This window comes from Nycticebus coucang, chromosome 15, assembly GCF_027406575.1.
Source record: "Nycticebus coucang isolate mNycCou1 chromosome 15, mNycCou1.pri, whole genome shotgun sequence".
Lineage (NCBI taxonomy): Eukaryota > Metazoa > Chordata > Mammalia > Primates > Lorisidae > Nycticebus > Nycticebus coucang.
This window is the reverse complement of record NC_069794.1, coordinates 401,325-418,590: the sequence shown is the minus strand read 5'-3', so window position 1 is coordinate 418,590 and position 17,266 is coordinate 401,325. Positions and strand designations below refer to the sequence as shown.

The 17,266-nt window shown below is 54.5% G+C and overlaps 1 protein-coding gene across 4 annotated transcripts in view; it reads left to right on the top strand.

The window, feature by feature from the left end:
• TMEM255B (transmembrane protein 255B) overlaps window positions 1-17,266 on the top strand; it is a 50,404-nt gene that overhangs the window by 17,748 nt on the left and 15,390 nt on the right. For all 4 annotated transcript variants that reach the window (XM_053564141.1, XM_053564138.1, XM_053564139.1 and 1 more), the window contains exons 4-8: window positions 6,035-6,124; window positions 11,521-11,601; window positions 12,746-12,831; window positions 14,303-14,462; window positions 15,686-15,832. In XM_053564141.1, the coding sequence (XP_053420116.1) occupies window positions 6,035-6,124; window positions 11,521-11,601; window positions 12,746-12,831; window positions 14,303-14,462; window positions 15,686-15,832 (564 nt within the window). The remainder of the gene's footprint in view (window positions 1-6,034; window positions 6,125-11,520; window positions 11,602-12,745; window positions 12,832-14,302; window positions 14,463-15,685; window positions 15,833-17,266) is intronic.

The following is a 17,266-nucleotide window of genomic DNA, read 5'->3' as shown; positions in this document are numbered from 1 at the left end:
CACCATGTGTTCAATCACCTGGGCTGCTTTCCTAAGGAGCAGGTGACGCCTTCTACCCAGGTTGGGGACATGACCCTATCTCTTGGTTGCAGACATGGCTCTTGGCAGTGTGGCTGCCATGCTCTGCTGAGCTCCCCCTCTGTTGAAATCTCTCTTACTTACCTCTGGCAACCACGGCTGTGACCTCAGGAGCTCTGGAGCTATGGGTAGCAGTAATGGCCCCCGGTGGTAAAGCAAGACGGCCACACAGGGGGTACGGCAGGGGTGGCCTCTGGACTCTCGTGGACCCCAGCCACAGTGAGGAAGCACGGCCAGGCTGGAGGCTGCTCTGGACACATGGGTGTGTCTCTGCAAAGAAAGGCTTGGGACAGGCCATGTTCTTGAGGGGTGAGTCTGGCCTATCTCCATCCCACAGAATTTTGCCACGTAAAACCCCAAGTGAATTGGTGGGTTTGGGGCAGGGGCTGGAGGTGTGGAGGACAGAGGGGGTCTGTGTGGCACAAAGGGATAGGGCGCTGGCCCCGTATGCTGGAGGTGGCAGGTTCAAACCCATCTCTGGCCAAAAACTAAAATAAATAAATAAATAAATAAATAAAAATCCAAAGGGCTAAAGAGCTAACCATGTGTAGGTGTGTCCAGGGACACAACATACCACAGCTGACAATGTAGCAGGGACCAGCCGCCTGGAGACAGCTTGCGCTGTCCTCCTGGGTTTTCATTGAAAACCAGCTTTGAGCTTAGGCATCCTGCTGGTGGACAGAGAAGCGTCTACCCTGCAAACTCTGGGGCAAGAGCAGAGCCCTGGGTTTGGGACCTACCTGACCAAAAGTCACTCTCAAATGGGCAAAATGCTGCCAGGCTGAGAGGAGGTTTGAGATTCCTCCAACCCCCAGTATGGCCTCTGACTGGGAGACCTGGGTCTAACCATTCTCTCTGCTGCTGTCTTTAGCAAATACACAGATGAAGAGAGGCCACAAAACAGTGAATGAAAAACAAATGCATCTGAGCGTGAAGGCTGGAAAACTGGAAAGTGCAATTCGACAAACCATTTCACTTCTAGTTCAGCAGAAGTTCAAAAATTCAGTTTTTCCAGGAGGAGCTTTCCCAGATTTGGAAACCTTTAGGTCCTAGGTTAAGGCCGGAGCTTAGAACAGAAACTTGACAGTGTTTTGGTCCCCAGGCTGGACTTGCCTCCCCAGGACCCTCTTCTCTCAGCTGCACAGGGGCCTCAGTGGTGCCAGGTAAAGCACTTGGGGGCAGTGGCGTGGTTGGTGCTCACGGGGCCCACTTCACCTTGGAGACTCTTGGGCCAAATGCCTTTCCAGGCTTTGTAGATTTTAGTGAGGGAAGACAGGATGTGCTGTGAATTGGCCAATACCTCAGTGCAGCCACAGGTAGCATCACATGTTAATGTTTCCAAAGTAAAACATGTGAACAGTCACCCCACCTGGGTCAGTGAAGGTTATATATGGAAGACCATCAGAGCCCAGGCAGTCTGCAGTGTGGATTGAGTGGGGGCACTGTATGGATGGAGTAGGGAGCTGTGAGATGTGGATGGAGTGGGTTGGGGGAGGTATACAGTGTGGATGGAGTGGAAGGGTGTATATGTGGACTGAACTGGGGCCTATATGGTGTATTTGTAGGGGGGCATGTACATTGTGGACTGAGCTGCCTCTTCTGAGAGCCTCTTGAGTGTGATAGTTTAAAGACTAGCTCAGCAGATGTGGGTCATGGAGGAGGCCACGGACACAGGTGAGCAGTGAGCCATAACTAGCATCACTCAGACGTGCAGGCCAATCTGCATGGCTGTGTCCTGGAGGCTAGGCACAGTGCTCCTGTCTGGCTGTGGTCATCATGTCTAGGGTTCAGTCTACAGCGCTGTGTCCTGGAGGGCAGGCACAGTGCTCCTGTTCAGCTATGGTCATCATGTCCAGGGTTGGATCAGGTCTACTGTGCCCCCTGGTTAGCACAGGCAGACAGCAGTGACCTTGGCAGGGATGTAGAATGAGAATTCAGGCTGCACTGGCCAGCTCTACCTGGGGTCTACTCAAGAGAAGGGGGAGGGCATGAGGGAGGGGAGGAGAGCTTCCAGGAAGAGGCTTCTAGAGTGTTCTGTTGCCGAGCAATGGGGGGGGGGGAGGGTATATAGCAGAAGTGCTGGTACCTGAACTGTCCTGCCATTGGAGCTGCCTGGCAAGACACAGGGTGGGCCCAGCACAGAGTTGTCTGGGGGGGGTGTCTTTCTGGGGTCCTTCTGTTCTCGGGACTGAGCTCACAGGCATGGGCTATAGTAAGCGCCAGGCTGGTGCAGTGATGTGGGTAAGATGGGGGTAGGCCTGCAGCGTGCTGCTATCACCTAGAGTGGAGGTGGTCTGGGATTGCAGGGGACTCTGAGAAGTAAAGGAGGAGTGAGGTGCTTGAGGCTATGATCCTTGACCCAGGCCTTGAGCCTGGAGGTAGGACTGGGGGATGACCATTCAGGGCAAGAGGGTCGTCATCAGGGTGTGAGCATCTTGGAAGAGCTGGGGGTGGGGAAGGAGTATGGCCTGATCGAGGAGGTCAAGGTGGGCAGGAACCAGGTTAGGTGCTGAGTATGGTCCAGAGAAAATTGGGGAGGAGGTCTGGGCTGGGGCAGAGGGGTCAGGGCCCTGTGGTGGGGCTGCGATATGGGGCTCAGTTGCCTGGGGAGTGTCCCTGAGAGCAGAAGTGAGAATCTTCAGGGGTCTAGGGAAACATAGGGGTTGGGGAATAGTGGCTACAGAAATGCTGACACATGAGATGTAGTCCAGGACTTTTAGGGTGGTGCAGGACAGGGTCTGAAGAGGGTGATATGGAATAAGGGGGGGCCTGCAAGGGCAGCATGAAGGCCCCACTTAGCCAGAACGGAAAAGAACTGAAAGAGAAGGGACTGAGGGTATCCTGGGTTTACCAGACACAGATCCAGAGGAGCCAGGAGGAGGCTGGGTGACAAAGGAGAGGAGGCACATGGGGAGGGAACTTGTGGAGAAGGGATATCTGGGAGGGGTCTCAAAGAGGAGCAGTCAGATGTGAGATATGTGGGCAGGAGGGCCTGGGGCGGGTGTTGTGGGACGAGGTAACTCAGGGCCAGCGCCCTGCTTTTGGCTGGTGGCCCATGTCTTCCCTCATCCTATGTGTGACTACCTAGCGCTGAACTTGCCATGTATGTGGCCAGTTGTCGTGGGGTATGTCCTAGACTTGCCCATCCTCTGTGGCCACCCGAGCTGTCCGTCTCCACCCCACTCCTTCCTCATCCTCAGCTGCAGCCTTGTGCCGCGATTTGTTCCTGCTGTCCCCCACACCCACCCAGGTGCGAGCTCAGCCCAGGGCAAGTCTGCTGGAAACCCCTCCTGCTCCCACTGCTGATCTGCCCTCTCTGTCCCTCCTGCCCTGGCCCTGCCCTGACACCAGCCTCTGGACACGCCGACCCTTTGTTGTTCCTCAGACTAGCGCCTCTGCTGCTGTTGTCTGGGTGGCTGCTCTGCCTTGTCGAGTCTCTACTAGAATGCCTGGACGTGTGTGGTCTGTCCCCACTCTGACCTCTGCACTCACTCTCTCTTCTCTGCTTATCACCATGCCCTTGCATTCGGGCTTGTGTTTGATATCTACCTTCCCCTTTGGAATGTAAACTCAGCAGCAGAGACTTGAAGGTGACCTTGCTCCCAAGTCACAGCATGGTGTCCTCCCAGGAGAAGACCCTACTGAATGCAGTGAAATACATCCACACCCTTTGACCTGGCGCCTGGGGAGTGACTGGGCTGCATCTGCCAGGGAGCTGGGGGCTTCCTGCTCTGTGTTCCTCTCGCTTTATACTGTTAAGCTCACTAGGTCCCTCTAGAAACATCTGAACAAGTCAGCAATGCCTAGAAGGGAAAGCAGGGCAGTGACAGGAGCCCCAGGGGCTCTCGGAGGCCACTCTCCCTACCTGTCTGTCTGCCTGAGCGTTGGAGGAGGTGGCTCCCAGCTTCTTTTCCAGCACTGCCTGCTGGACTCTGGGGTCGAAGCCCAGGAGACTCTCAAGCCACAACATGTTTGTGACTATCCCCAGGCTTGGCTGGCATGGGAAGATGAGCAAGCCGGGCAGAGCTGGCCAGAGCTGGTGAGGGCATCAGGAATGCGGGGAGTGTGTGTTACTAAATCAGTGTTACAGCATCCAGACAAGGGTAGGCAAGCCTTGAGATTTTAAAGGACACTATGAAAATTTTGTGCTTTCTATGACATTATGGGTGGAAATAAAATTTGAGTGTCTCATCTGTCCAGGGCTGTGTCCTGCCCACGCTGGGTTAGAGCCTCTCCTGCTCTGTAAGGCCTGTTGAGGGCTGCTGAATTGTTGCTAGCTGAGAGTTCAGGGCCTGTGGGTCCTGGTGAAGTCTGCTTTGCCCCAGTGCAGGGGGACAGAGCAGAGACTCTTTGTTGTCTGCAGCCCACTCTGGACTCACAAACCCTGTGAAGGTTAGCCAGAAGCTGTGCTAGCCCCTGCATGGCAGTTGAGACAAGCTAGTGCCTGGGGTGTGTGCTTGGGCAGATGGAGACTCCTGTAGGTAGCCCAGGGTGGTTCCTGCCGGGCCTCGCTGGCCCAGACCCACAGGGCCCTAGAGAGGAACCCTGGGGAACATGAGCAGCAAGTTGGGCACACTGGGGAGTGGAGGGCAGCCCCAGGGACTGGCAGGGTACCAAGACTGTGAGCTGAAGAGCCCTGTGAGAAGAAGGTACCCAGAGCATGGGCCATGCCTTCCTCCCCTTTCCCTGGCATTAGCCAGGACCCTGTGCTCACTGGGTGCACTGAGGCGGTGGGCGAGGCTGAGCTAGCAGGCTGCCCCTCCTGAGATCATATGTTACAGTGAGGTCTGGGATGGGGTGCGGGCTGTGCTTAGACTCCTGGAATGACAGCTGTGTCCTTTCTGGCCCTGCCCCACCCCTGATATCAGGCATTGTGGTCCAAACAAATATTTTCCCCTCACTAACCCTGGGAAGGTCATCCAGAAACTGCAGGGGTGCCTCCTCTGCCTGACACAGTTGAGACGAGGCACCTCAGTCAGGAGCTTAGGGGGCCTGCTCTGAGTAAAAGGATTTCACCTTTAGGCCTCTGGGCCTGGAGATTACACCCATCAGAAAATAGTGGGTGCTCTTTGGGACACAGTGTCTCTTCTTGGGGGGCTGGGCATGGCAGGGCCTTGCCCCTACCAGCCCCTACCACAGTTGGCTGTCTCAACTGCCAACTCCTAGCAGTTAGTAGGAGTGGCACTGTCCTCTTCCTGCTGGTGCTCGGGGGACGATGCCACCTCCTGACCCAAGGTCTTGCCACAAGGAATAGGACTGCAGGATGGCGGGCACCCAGCGCCGGGTCTTCCCATTATCCCAGATTCCTATGGGGAAATCTGAGGAGTTGCCTCTGAGTCCTCTCTGCATGCCCATTTTCCTGTATTTTTCATCACAGCAACACACAGGAAAGCCTAGCTGGGGATAATTTCTGCCAGCTATTTTTTCATAGCTCTTTGCCCAAGGAGAGAACTTTAGAGTGACAGTGCAGGACGTGTCTTGCCTTTAACCACATTTCTTTGGTGCCAGTAATCTTCTAATACTAACATGCAGTGCAGCCCACACCTCTGCTCCCTCCACTTGGGAAAACTCCATTTCTCCACCCAGAGCTGGCCCACAGCAACCATTTGTGCCCCCTAGAGCTTTGGGCTTGCGTGTGGGGACAGCCATGAGCACGTGCATGCACTGGGTGTGTGAATGGGCACAGACACACCAGCTGCAGGCACAGCCTGCTCTCAGGGCTCCTCCTCAGAGTAGCAGGAGAGCTGGGAACCCACAGGGCCTCCTGTGAAGAGGGCAACCTGCGAGGTGAGGACACGCCGCACAGGTAGCAGCTGGCCAGGGCTAGTTGAAGTGTGGCACCCAGGATTTCTGCTAAAGGAAATCCTGATATCAAGTTGGGGTTTTGAATTGGTTTGCGTTTGAAAAAATGCATTTGTTAAATTTGGGGAACCTAAAGCCTTTTCTTTTGTTGCAGTTGGTAGCTGCAATTGTGTTTATCAGCTTTGGTGTGGTGGCAGCATTCTGCTGTGCCATAGTCGACGGTGTATTTGCAGCACGACACATCGTGAGTACCATCTTCTAATTGTGCAGTCATGGAGTTAAAAAATAAAATTTTGTCTTCTAGAACTAACATCTAAATTGCTGGTCTCCACTTGTGGGAGGAGTTTCTCCTTAAATGTGTCTTCTTCAGAAGGGGCAGCGGTCCTCAAGGTCCACAAACACACCCTGCTAACCACACACCATACCACAGACAGAAACATCATACACACATACACACACTGCACCCAGGTACACACATACACACACTGCACACACACCACACTGTACCACACACACATATACCTCACACACCACAAACACCACATACCACACACCACACACAACATCACACACACCACATAAATACCACAAATCACACACAGGCCAAAATCGCTTTGCGGACCACGCTTCCCACCCCGTCTCTGCAACTGACTAACTCTTTTATCTCTGAGGCAGACACAGGTAGAGCTGGGTCTGCAGGGCCGTCTGGGAGCCCTGCCTGTGGAGGGGAAATCTGCTATTCAGCTGCCAGTCTCCAGCATGTGGGGTGCCACCTCTGGGCCTAGGGACACCATGGCCCCTCCTCTGAGAGACAGGAGGCAGCTGAGCGGGCAGCGGGACTCAGAGCATGGGCCTGCCAGTCTGATCCTCAGCAAGATACGCTTCCTGGGTGTGTTGTGAGAGTCACTGTTTCTGCTTTTCATAGCACATTGTTGTTAAAACCCACCTCTGATCATAAGTGTTCTGGACACAAGGCCATGGCCCTGTTGGGTGGGAAGCCTGCTGCCTCAGAGCATTGTCTTCAGCTTGGCTGGAGGTTCCTGGGGGTGAAGCCCCTGTTTCCCATAGTTGCCCTCTCCCTAGGGCCTGGAGCTTTCCAGGAAGGCTGGATTGGAGGTAGAGAGAGGCCCTAGGCGCTGGTCACTTGCCTGACCCAGTGAAACTCAGGCAGGACCAGGGGCTGGGCCCTCTTGCCCCAGTGGCTGAGCCTGATTTGTGAGTTAGAAGAGAGGGAACACGTCCTCCTGTCCCTGTGCTCGGGCTGGGGGTGGGGGTGAGGCCATGACACAAAGGCAAATGAGAGCAAAGCAGTGATTCCTGTGATATGAGGGGCAGCAAGCTCTGCAGGGACGCAAGTGCCTCACAGTGGGACTGACAGGGAGTGTGGCAGGCCGGATCTGCCTAGAGTGTGCAGGGCTGTGCAGGACTGTGCAGGGCTGTGCTGTGCTGTGCTGTGCTGTCAGTGTTGAGGATGCACCTCCCCCATGGGACTTGAGACCTGCTGCGGGGCAGGGGTAGGTGAGAACCTCCCTGTTTCTGCCATCGCCTTATGTTCCTTCAGCTTAATACATTCCATGTGCCTGGGTGCCATATTGTGGGATAGTTTGTCCTGAACCCTCATAGGCAAGGTGCATTGCTCAGATGTGAATCTTAAGAAACCAGCGCTTTGTGGAAGGCACAGTAAATTCTCATTCAGTCTTGTCAACCATCTCAAAGTGCTGAAGGATGAGGAAGGGGATTCCAGACAAGGGCCAGCAGGCAGGGGGCACTGTGCATGTATGTGTGCACAGGCAGGCATGCATTTGTGTGAGTATATGTGCCTCTGTGTGTGTGCATGTGTGTGTGTGCGCGCGCACGCACGTGTGTGGTGCTCTCTCTGACGTTATATCTCACAGGGGCCTGACAGTTTGTTCTTCCTGACAAGCACAGGGAACAGCAGTGACCCCCAAGAGTGGAAACATCAAGCCCTGTTTCTCCCCAGTCCAGCAGTACTTCTGTATTAGGAAGCATACCATGTGACACTGGTGCAATGTGGCACTGTGGGAACTGGCTGTGCCCCAGGGCTTGGTCAGGGGGTGTGAGGGTGACTTAGAGGCAACCTGTGAGTCTGGACCTTGTAGCAACGTATCCACTATTATCTGAAAAGAGCATTTGCACTCCATAGGCATCAGGACAGCAACTGTTCCCAGGACAGAGAGTTTTGTCACCTGAGTTTGTCACCATCAAGCCGACATCTAAGTTGCCAGCTGATATGAAGGCCTTGATGGGGACAGTACCCGAGTGGGGAGAGACGACCAGAACCAGGGCTGGTGTGGATTCTTGCCTGAGGGCCCAAGTGGCCATGACCCACTGCCCCAATCAGTCATCTTGGGGGCTTGGGCTGCTAGTGTCTGAGAGCCAACTATGGTCCCACAGGGGCAGTAGGCCTTTGCATCAGGTCTCGGTGGAGTGTGTGTGCAGGCTCACCTCCTGAGCTCCAGTCTGGCCTCAGATGTCTAGTCCTGCTGCAGAAGGTGGAGGAGAGTGGAGTGTCTCTACCTGTAGCTCTTCCTCCACAGGGCTGTACTCTTGAGGGGCAGAGGCCTAGTAGCCATGCCCTTGGGGGACCTGAGCAAGTGCCCCCCACCTCACTGAGGCAGCATCGCTTCCTCTGCCAACCTCAGGATGTAAGAAGCCCCAGGGGCCTTGGCAGTAGTAACAGTTTGGGGACATTCTCAGTGGCATCTGGTCCATCACAGCCGCAGCTCCTGATACCAACCATGTGTCACTGGGGTGGGGCGGGACCTCAAGGCTCTAAGGGCAGCCATCATCCTTGCCCCCAGCCAGGGGTTCAACACTGTTTCTGATGACTCTGGCTGGGCTGGGCAGGGAACAGATTCCTGCTCATCCTTGTAGGGCAGGCTCTGACTGCACATGTCACAGCCTTCATCTAGGCCTTGATCCCACCACGAGCCCACCTGTCACAAGGCACGCAATGGTTTCTGTCTGGAAGCCTTGGGGTATCTGAGCGTCCTTTCCCTTAGGCAGCCACTTGAATCAGGGAGGAGTGAGGGGGTGTCATAGCAGATGCCCCGTGAGGTCAGGGGCTCTCTCCTCAGGGCCCTGGTCACTTTTGTTAGTGAGTCCCAGGGGACTCAGGTCCAGAAACTGGGCTAGATGATTTTTTTCTCGGAGTGCCCTCACCCTCTTCTGGCCTGTCCTCATCCTGTGGTTGCTGGTGTGGATGGGTCATAGCCCTTGCCAGGCCTAGAAGGAGGCATGAAGTGGAGCTAGGAGCGTGAAAGGTTTGTTGGGGGAGTGCCTGTGGGAGACACAGGGCCAGAGGATGGGCAGGAGAAGCCATCAGCTGGGAACCGGCCCGTCTCCATGTCTGCTGGACAATGCAAGGCCGTGCTAGGCAGGGGTGGTCAGGGCCCTGTGCCCACCACCTTGCTTGCTCCTGGGCTGAGGGCATGAGCCTAGCGTGGAGGCTCAGGGAGCTGTGTGTGGCTGCCCTTCCATGTCATAGGTCCTGTTTCCCCCTCATCACTGCCCAGCCCTTGTGCTGCTGTATCTAGCCCATATACTGCTTCTCCCTGAGGGCGGCTGGCCCTGCTTGCCAGACTGGTGTCAGGCTGTGATGAGGTGTCACCTGAAAGACCTGAAAATCAGGCTCCAGAAATTCCTTGTCTCCACATCCCAACTGCCCTCTGTAGCTGTGCTGCTCCCGTGTTGCCTGGGGGCCAGTGTCTGTCTCCCCAGGCAGATGCACCTCACAGATGGAGGCTTGGCTCTGCCCCTTGCCATGTCCACCTAGAACTAACTCATCTCAGCCCTCTATCCAGCTGTTGCCCAAGTGAATCAAGGAATGGCTGTTCACCTGTTGGTAGGTTGCTCATATATATATATATTTTTTTATTGTTGGGGATTCATTGAGGGTACAATAAGCCAGGTTACACTGATTGCAATTGTTAGGTAAAGTCCAGTTGCTCATATTTTTTACATAGATAAATCAGAAGTAGGAGTGCTTTGAGAACCGTGACAGTGCAGTAAGAAAACTCAGTATGGATGTTGAGACCCTAAATCAATTGCAGACTACACAATATCATGGCATCTTACAGTTTTTTGATGTGTCTATCTGTTCTGTACTGTAGCAATTACAGGCACTTGGCAACTGTCAGCTTACTGGTCTATCTCCTTCACTAATCTATAAATCCCCTAAGGGCAAGAACTGTGTCTTATCTTTTTATCCTTATAATTTCACATTGGGTTGGCTCCATTGATAGGTGTATACTTATGTGGTTGGAAGGTTGGATGGAAGGATAGATGGTAGATGGATAGATGGATGAATGATAGAAGAATAGATGATGGATGGATGGATGAATGGATGGATGGATGAATGGATGGATGGATGATGGATGGATGGATGAATAGATGGATGGATGAATGGATGGATAGATGATGGAAGGATGGATGAATAGATGGATGGATGAATGGATGGATGATGGAAGGATGGATGATGGATGGATGAATGGATGATGGAAGGATGGATGATGGATGGATGAATGGATGGATGGATGAATGAATGGATGGATGGATGATGGAAGGATGGATGAATAGATGGATGGATGAATGGATGGATGATGGATGGAAGGATGGATGATGGATGGATGGATGATGGATGAATGGATGATGGAAGGATGGATGATGGATGAATGGATGGATGGATGATGGATGGATGGATGGATAGATGGATGATGGAAGGATGGATGGATGGATGATGGATGGATGGGTGGATGATGGATAGATAGATGGATAATGGATGGAAGGATGGATTGATGGATGATGGAAGGATGGATGGATGATGGATGGATGAATGACAGATGGGTGGAAGTATAGATAGATGGAGGGATGATGGATGGGTGGAAGTATGGATAGATGTGTGGATGATGAATGGAAGAAAGGATGGATGATGGATGGATGATGGATGAAAGAAAGGATGGATGATGGAAGGATGGATGATGGATGGATGGATGATGAAAGGATGGATGGATGGTTGGATGGATGGGTGGAAGGACAGATGACAAATGAATGGATGATGATAGATGGTTGGATGATAGATGGAAGGATGGATGTATGTATGGGTGATGGGCCAGTAGATGGATGAACGGAAGGGTGGATGGATGTATAGATGATTGAATGACTGAATGGGTAGGTGGGTGGATGGTTGGCTGGTTGGATGGATGCCTTAATTGGTTTGAAATCCTTCTTGCTATCTTCCTAGCAGGAAGAAATTGTTCTATTTTAGGAAAAGAGGCAGGAGCCCAGGTAATTGTCATGTGGACTTATAGGGGTACCCCTCAGAAGGTCAAGCAAGCACCTCCTTTCTGATCCTCTGTGGTGACCAATGGAGAAAACATGTTAAGCCAGCCTGAGGGTGCCCCTCCTTTTTGCAAGTCTGTGTCCTGGATGCAGGATGCCACCTGGCCTGGAAGGAGCTGTGCAGTCTCCTGCTTTGTGTTCTTTGGCGGGGAGGTTTGCATTGGTGTTGGCCTTGACCTTTAGGCTCTGAGCCTGGGGCAGACAGACCTGAAGTAACTCTTGGCTACCCCTGACTGGAGCTGACCCTTCTGTTTCATCTATGTTTGTCCATTTCTCTAGGAACCAGGGCCTCTCACCACGGAGAGATGCCAGTTTTACTCTAATGGGGTAGGATATTTCTCTGACATCTACCAAACAGAGGTAAGCATGAGCACTGCTTGGTGCGTTTGGTTTTTACTCAGCTAACTCTACTGACCCTGCGAGGTTTTCTGTGTCCCTAATCAAAGTCTTAATGTTTTGGTTCTGATAGTTCTTCTTGTCATATCCCACCCCCAGGGGTGGTAGCATTTCTAGCTCACAGTTCATTTGAGCTAGCCTTGCCATTTTAACGTACTGTGTTCACTTTGGAATCATAGGTACAGACTAGTTTCTTTGACATAAAATAGTTTCAGAATTTATTTGTCCAGGTCTGTGTGACTATTCCAATTAGCATGTTTTACTGACCTAATTATTGCAGTAGAAAGCTAGGATAATACATTTACACTGCCAGAGAAACTTTGGCTTTCCCTGGGCCAAGGACAGGTGCAGCCCGACTTCATTCTGTCTCTAGGTGAGTGAAGTGTCAGGAGTAGCACCATGCACGATGGAACGTGCCATGTCTGGGACTGTCCCAGATAGCACTGGCTCTACTTGGCTGGCTCTGGCTCACGCCAGCTGCGTAGATTTGTCTGTTTAAACATGGCATCTCACTCTGAGCATAAATGTCTAAGGAGGAGGGGACTAGAAGGCAAACTCCATGGTTAACACCCCCATCAGCTTGTTCTGAGATTCTGCACCAACCACTGGGAGGTTGTCAAGTGTGTTGGATGATTCAGAGAAGAAGCACTTGGTATAGCACAGGGCCCTGAGTGTCCTTGTGGCTGGGCCTTCCTACAGTCTTTCTCTAGGAGGTGGCAGAGGTCTTTTCTAAGGCTGCCCTGCACTCAGGCCTGGCTGGAGGGAGCCCTGGGGCACATCCTGTTCCAATGTGTTCCAACGTGTGCTGGGCTCTCCAGGCCTCTGTGCAGTCCCTGCCTGTGGGTCCTTCCTTCCACGTGCCTGGGGTCTTGTCCTGGTGGAGGCTGGTTTCTTTCTGCTTCAAAAAGAAGCTCTGTCTCCTCCTGAGCCCTGTTTTTTGGACCTTCTGAGACCAGCCTGCCTCCCTTGTTCTTTCTCTTTGGGGCTGTGCCTGAATCCTCCTGTAGGGAATGGTCCTACGTGCCCATTTCTGTTCTCACAAGGCAGCCCTGGCCATGCCCAGTGAGGACGCAGTGGGCCCTTGGGCTACCTGATCCTCTGTTCCCAGGTCACCTGTCATTCCTTGAACAGCAAGTGCCAGCTGAAGGTGAGAAGCAACACTTGCTACTGCTGTGACCTATACACTTGTGAGAGGTGAGGGGGCCGTGTGTGTGTGGGGGGCGTGGCACAGAGGGTGTGTGTGTGTGTGTGGGGTGGAAGGACAGGCAGGGTGTGTGTGTGGGAGAGTGGGGAGACCCACAGAGAGAGTGTGAGGGGGGCTACAGAGGGCATGTGGGGGGGGGGAAGGACCTGCAGAGGGTGTGTGCGGGGGCGTAGCTGCCTGGCAGGGCATGTGTGGGTGTGACCAGCAGAGGGGATATGTGGGAAGGGCACAGAGGGTATGTGCGGGAGGCAAGGGAGACCCACAGAGAGTGTGTTGGGGGGAAGATGGCAGAGGGTGTGTTCAGGAGCGGGCACAGGGGTGGGCAGATGGTCTATGCAGGGGCAGGGCCAGCAGAGGGGCGTGTGTAGGGGCACCTGTAGGGCAGGGGGTCTTCCTCTCCCGACTGTGCTGTTTGAGAGCCCACCTGAGCACCCCAACCATGGCCAGTCCCTCTCCATCTTCCCCTCACCAAACTGAGGAAGGCCACATAGACACTCACTGTGCTGCTGAAAACACTTTGCAAATCTCTGAGGTAGTCCCCAGGAGGAGGTAGACTTCAGTGAGGGGCAGTTCCCCGGGAGCCGGTGGGCTTTAGAAGGGCCAGATCCTCTGGAAGCACTGGGCTTCAGTGATGGGCAGCCCCGCCCTGTGCCCCTGTCCCCCAGGCAGGTGGGGTCTGGGCAAGGCCAGAGCCTGGCTCTGCAGATGGGCAGACTGTGCACGACCAGTGAGTGGTAAGGTGTTGGCACTCTCCATGTTGCAGGAATAGCCAAGACTGGGTCTAGAAACCAAGAAGAAAGTGTCTTTAAATTACAGTTTTATTAACAGCTTGGGCACCTACATATAAAACCAGTGGAAGCCTAACCCTTCTTGGGGAGCCCTTTCAGGAGCTCCATTCACCTTCTTCCCCAGGAGGAGGGCTCTCCCAGCCCCAAGCCAGATGGGTGGGACAGCATGCGCCATGGGTCTCAGGTGCCAAGCTGTAGACCTGAGGATGCCATTGACCCAGACCTCATGCCAAGGGTGGAAAGGATCCCTCCAGTGAGCCCCCTGCCAGGCTGGCCCAGCCTAGCCAGGAGGCTCAGATCTGTGTGGGAGCCAACTGTTGTGCTCTGCCTACCCCAAAGATACAGCCAGCATCACTTCCTGGGACCTCATGGGGTCCAGCTCCATTGACCAGGGAAGTGGCCATGGGCATGGCTGTGGCTCCTGCTTGGTGTATGCTGAGACTCTGTGTGCCTTGGAGCTGGGCCTCAGGCCCTTGGGGACCAAGGCTAAAGCCTGTCTTGTTCAGAGGCTGTCCCAGGGGAGTTTCCCAGGACCAACACTAACTTCCTCCCTTGCCCCGTGTGGCTCAGATTGTGAGGTCAGCAGGCCAGTGTTTAACATGTGAGGCGAGGTCAGCCGACAGTCACTTTCATGTTCAGGGGCCATTGACACTATTGTCCCCTCACGGTGCAGCACGGAGCCCTCGCCTGCCTACTACGAGTTTGTTGGTGTGCACAGCTGTAAGGATGTGGTCCACCTCTACCGCCTGCTCTGGGCCTCAGCACTTCTGAATGTCCTGGGCCTGCTCCTGGGCATTGTCACAGCTGCTGTCCTGGGGGCCTTCAAGGACATGGTGAGTGGTATCCTCAGTGTGGATCAGAGTCCCGGGTCCATGTGTCCTGGCGTGGGTGAAGCAGGTTCTCAGGGTGCTAATGTGGCAGTTGAGCTTGCTGGCAGCTTACTGTGGGGGCAGCCCTGTGCCATGGATGTCTCAGGCACTGCCCCTGTGCGTGGTCAACCGGATCCTCCTTTTCCCATCCATCTGCTTGTTCCAAGCTAGATATTCTCAGGGCTATTCCCTTTGGAAGACCTATCCCTGAACCTAGAGAAGTGATGTAAGCAGGTGTGCATCCAGGGGTGGGGACAGCCCCCTGAGGAATGCAAATCAAGCCCACAGACCAGGGCCCCCTTCCTGGGCCACAGCTCATGATGTGGCAGCCAGAATGCTTCCCAGGGGTTTCTGCTGCCCTAGTTGTTCTGGAGACTTGGTCATTACCTATTTCAGTAACTCAGTCTGGGCCTCCCCAAGATCCATCCAGCGCCTCATTCTCTGAAAGTGTTTGTGCTCCAGGTCTCCACATGGTCCCCCAAGGCTCACTACGTGTCCTGCGTGGTTCTGTGGCTTCTGTACACTTGCCCCCAGGCTGCATCCTCCATCTCAACCCCTTTTTACCCCCTGCCCTGCATGGGCTCTGCCAAAGGCGGAGAGAGGTGGGAGAGGTAGGAGAGATCCCCTCTGTCCCGCACCTCTCCAACCCACACCCCTTAGCCTGCACAGCCAGTACCTCTGGTATGGGAGACTAGGAGCCACAGCACGTTTCATGTCTTTCTGAGAATTGTAACTGCCCTAGCAGGACCTGAGGCATCGGTAATGCCCTGGTCTGACCTTTCCTCCGGGAGTCCCTGTGCTCTACAGGCTGTGCCATTGAACCAGAGGGTTGGGGAGGAGCCCAGAACCACTCAGCCTGACCAGCCCTGAGAACAGTTTTCTTTCTTTTTCCAAAAACCAAGGATCCTGAGCCAGTTGTCATCTCATGTGACCAGTCTCCTATGGGTCTCAGGGACAAACTATTCCCCTGCTGCTTTAGGGAGTGGGTTAGAAAGCCAAAGCCAGCACAACTAGCCGAGGTGACAACTGGTGTCCAGGATGCTAGGACCCTCCCCTCAGACCTGCACAAGGAGGGACCTGCGGTCCTTACCTGGCTGGAATAGGGGTCCCCAGAATGGGGCTTGTGGACAAGGGGGTGGCATGAAGGCAGCTGCACCACCCGTGACCACCTGTCTTCTGTCTTGCAGCAGGTGCCTCTGTCCCAGCTGGCCCTTGGCCCATCCACCCCACCTCAGATCCTGTACAGCCCTGCCCAGCAGGTCCTAGCCTACACAGGTTTCTGCCAGCCGGCTGCTACCATCCCAACTTGCTCCTCCTACCCTCTGCCCCTGCAGGTAGGGCACAGGAGGGGTGGGTCGTGAGGCTGTGGGCCTGCAGCCCCTGCTGCTTTAGGGAATGAGGAGCTGGGGGGTGACAATCTGCCCTCAGGACATGGCCTCCTCGCAGGGATGACTGGCACCTCAAACAGCATCTGGTGGGTTTTTGCTGCTCATGGGCTAGGGGTCACATGGGTGCTCCTTAGCCCCTGGCTCTCCTAATGCATGGATGCCCCCGCAGGCTTAGGGCTGCTTCCTGCCAGGGTGAGCGGGGACCCCAGAGGCCTGATGACACCATGCGCATGAGCACAGCAGTTATTTAGGTAGAGCCCTATGAGTTTGCCAAGATCCAATATTTTACTTACAAAAATGGTGATGTTTTAGGTGATGTTTGTAAATGGTACTGACCTTGGGGTCTATTCAGGAATGGGTTACCTGATCCTATAGGAGCCTTGGCTCGGGCCCTGAAGCCATGCCAGGGTTCCTCTGCTCTTGTGCCAGGAAGCCCCAGTCCAGGGCCAGGTGGACAGACCCTGATGGTCCAGCTTCACTCTGGACTCCAGATGCACTGTCACCTGACACTTTCAATGCTCTGACCAACCCCTCTGCGGGGCACCCTGGGCACAGGAGCTCCCCAACTGTGAGCCCAGGTGGTTCCAGGCCTGCCAATGTCTGCCAGGCAAAGCCTGATCCACACAGGCCCAGGTGTCCCTTTCCAGCCAGGGCAGCTGTGCACAGGGCTGGGTTGATGGCAGAGCTGTTGGGCGATCTGTGCCGGGCGGTCTGTGCCGGGCTGTCTCCAGGAAGTCCACGGCACTGAGATGTGCTCCTGCAATGGGGTGGCAGGACGAGCATGGTGGGGTTATTTGCTTTGAAGTCACACATGTCTTCAGGTGTCCCAAGGAGAATAATGAGGGCAGGAGGTGAGGCTTGCCTCTGAGGAGGTATGTACCAATGTGTGACTGTCACAGAAGGGCCTGGAGGTCCCCAGGCTTCAGTGGCCAGGTGTAAGCCAGCCCTGGATCCTGCATTCCTGTCAGAGAGGCCCACTGCAAGGTAGGAGGGCCTGTTTGGTCCTGCGGAGTGACTGTTCACAGGCAGTGCCCAGATCCCCTCAGTGTTGGTACTGCAGGCCAGTCCTGTTTCTCTAACTCAGGAAGGAGCTGTCCCTGGGTTAGGAAGTGATCCTGTGTTGGCCACTCTGTGGACGGATGCGTCTGGGTGGTGCTGCACATGACCGAGCTCCATAGCTTTTGTCTCCCTGCTCTGCTCCAGGGATGGCCATGGGAGTGTGCCCCTAGGGCCTCAGCCTTTTCCAGGGAGCCTCTTCTGTGCCCTCCTCATCCTCTGTGGGAAGTTTGTGAAGCCCAGAACTCAAGACCCACATGCAGGACTGCTCTGCATGGACACTAGGCTGGGCAGGTGCTCCCATGCAGGTCTCTCCCCACTGGA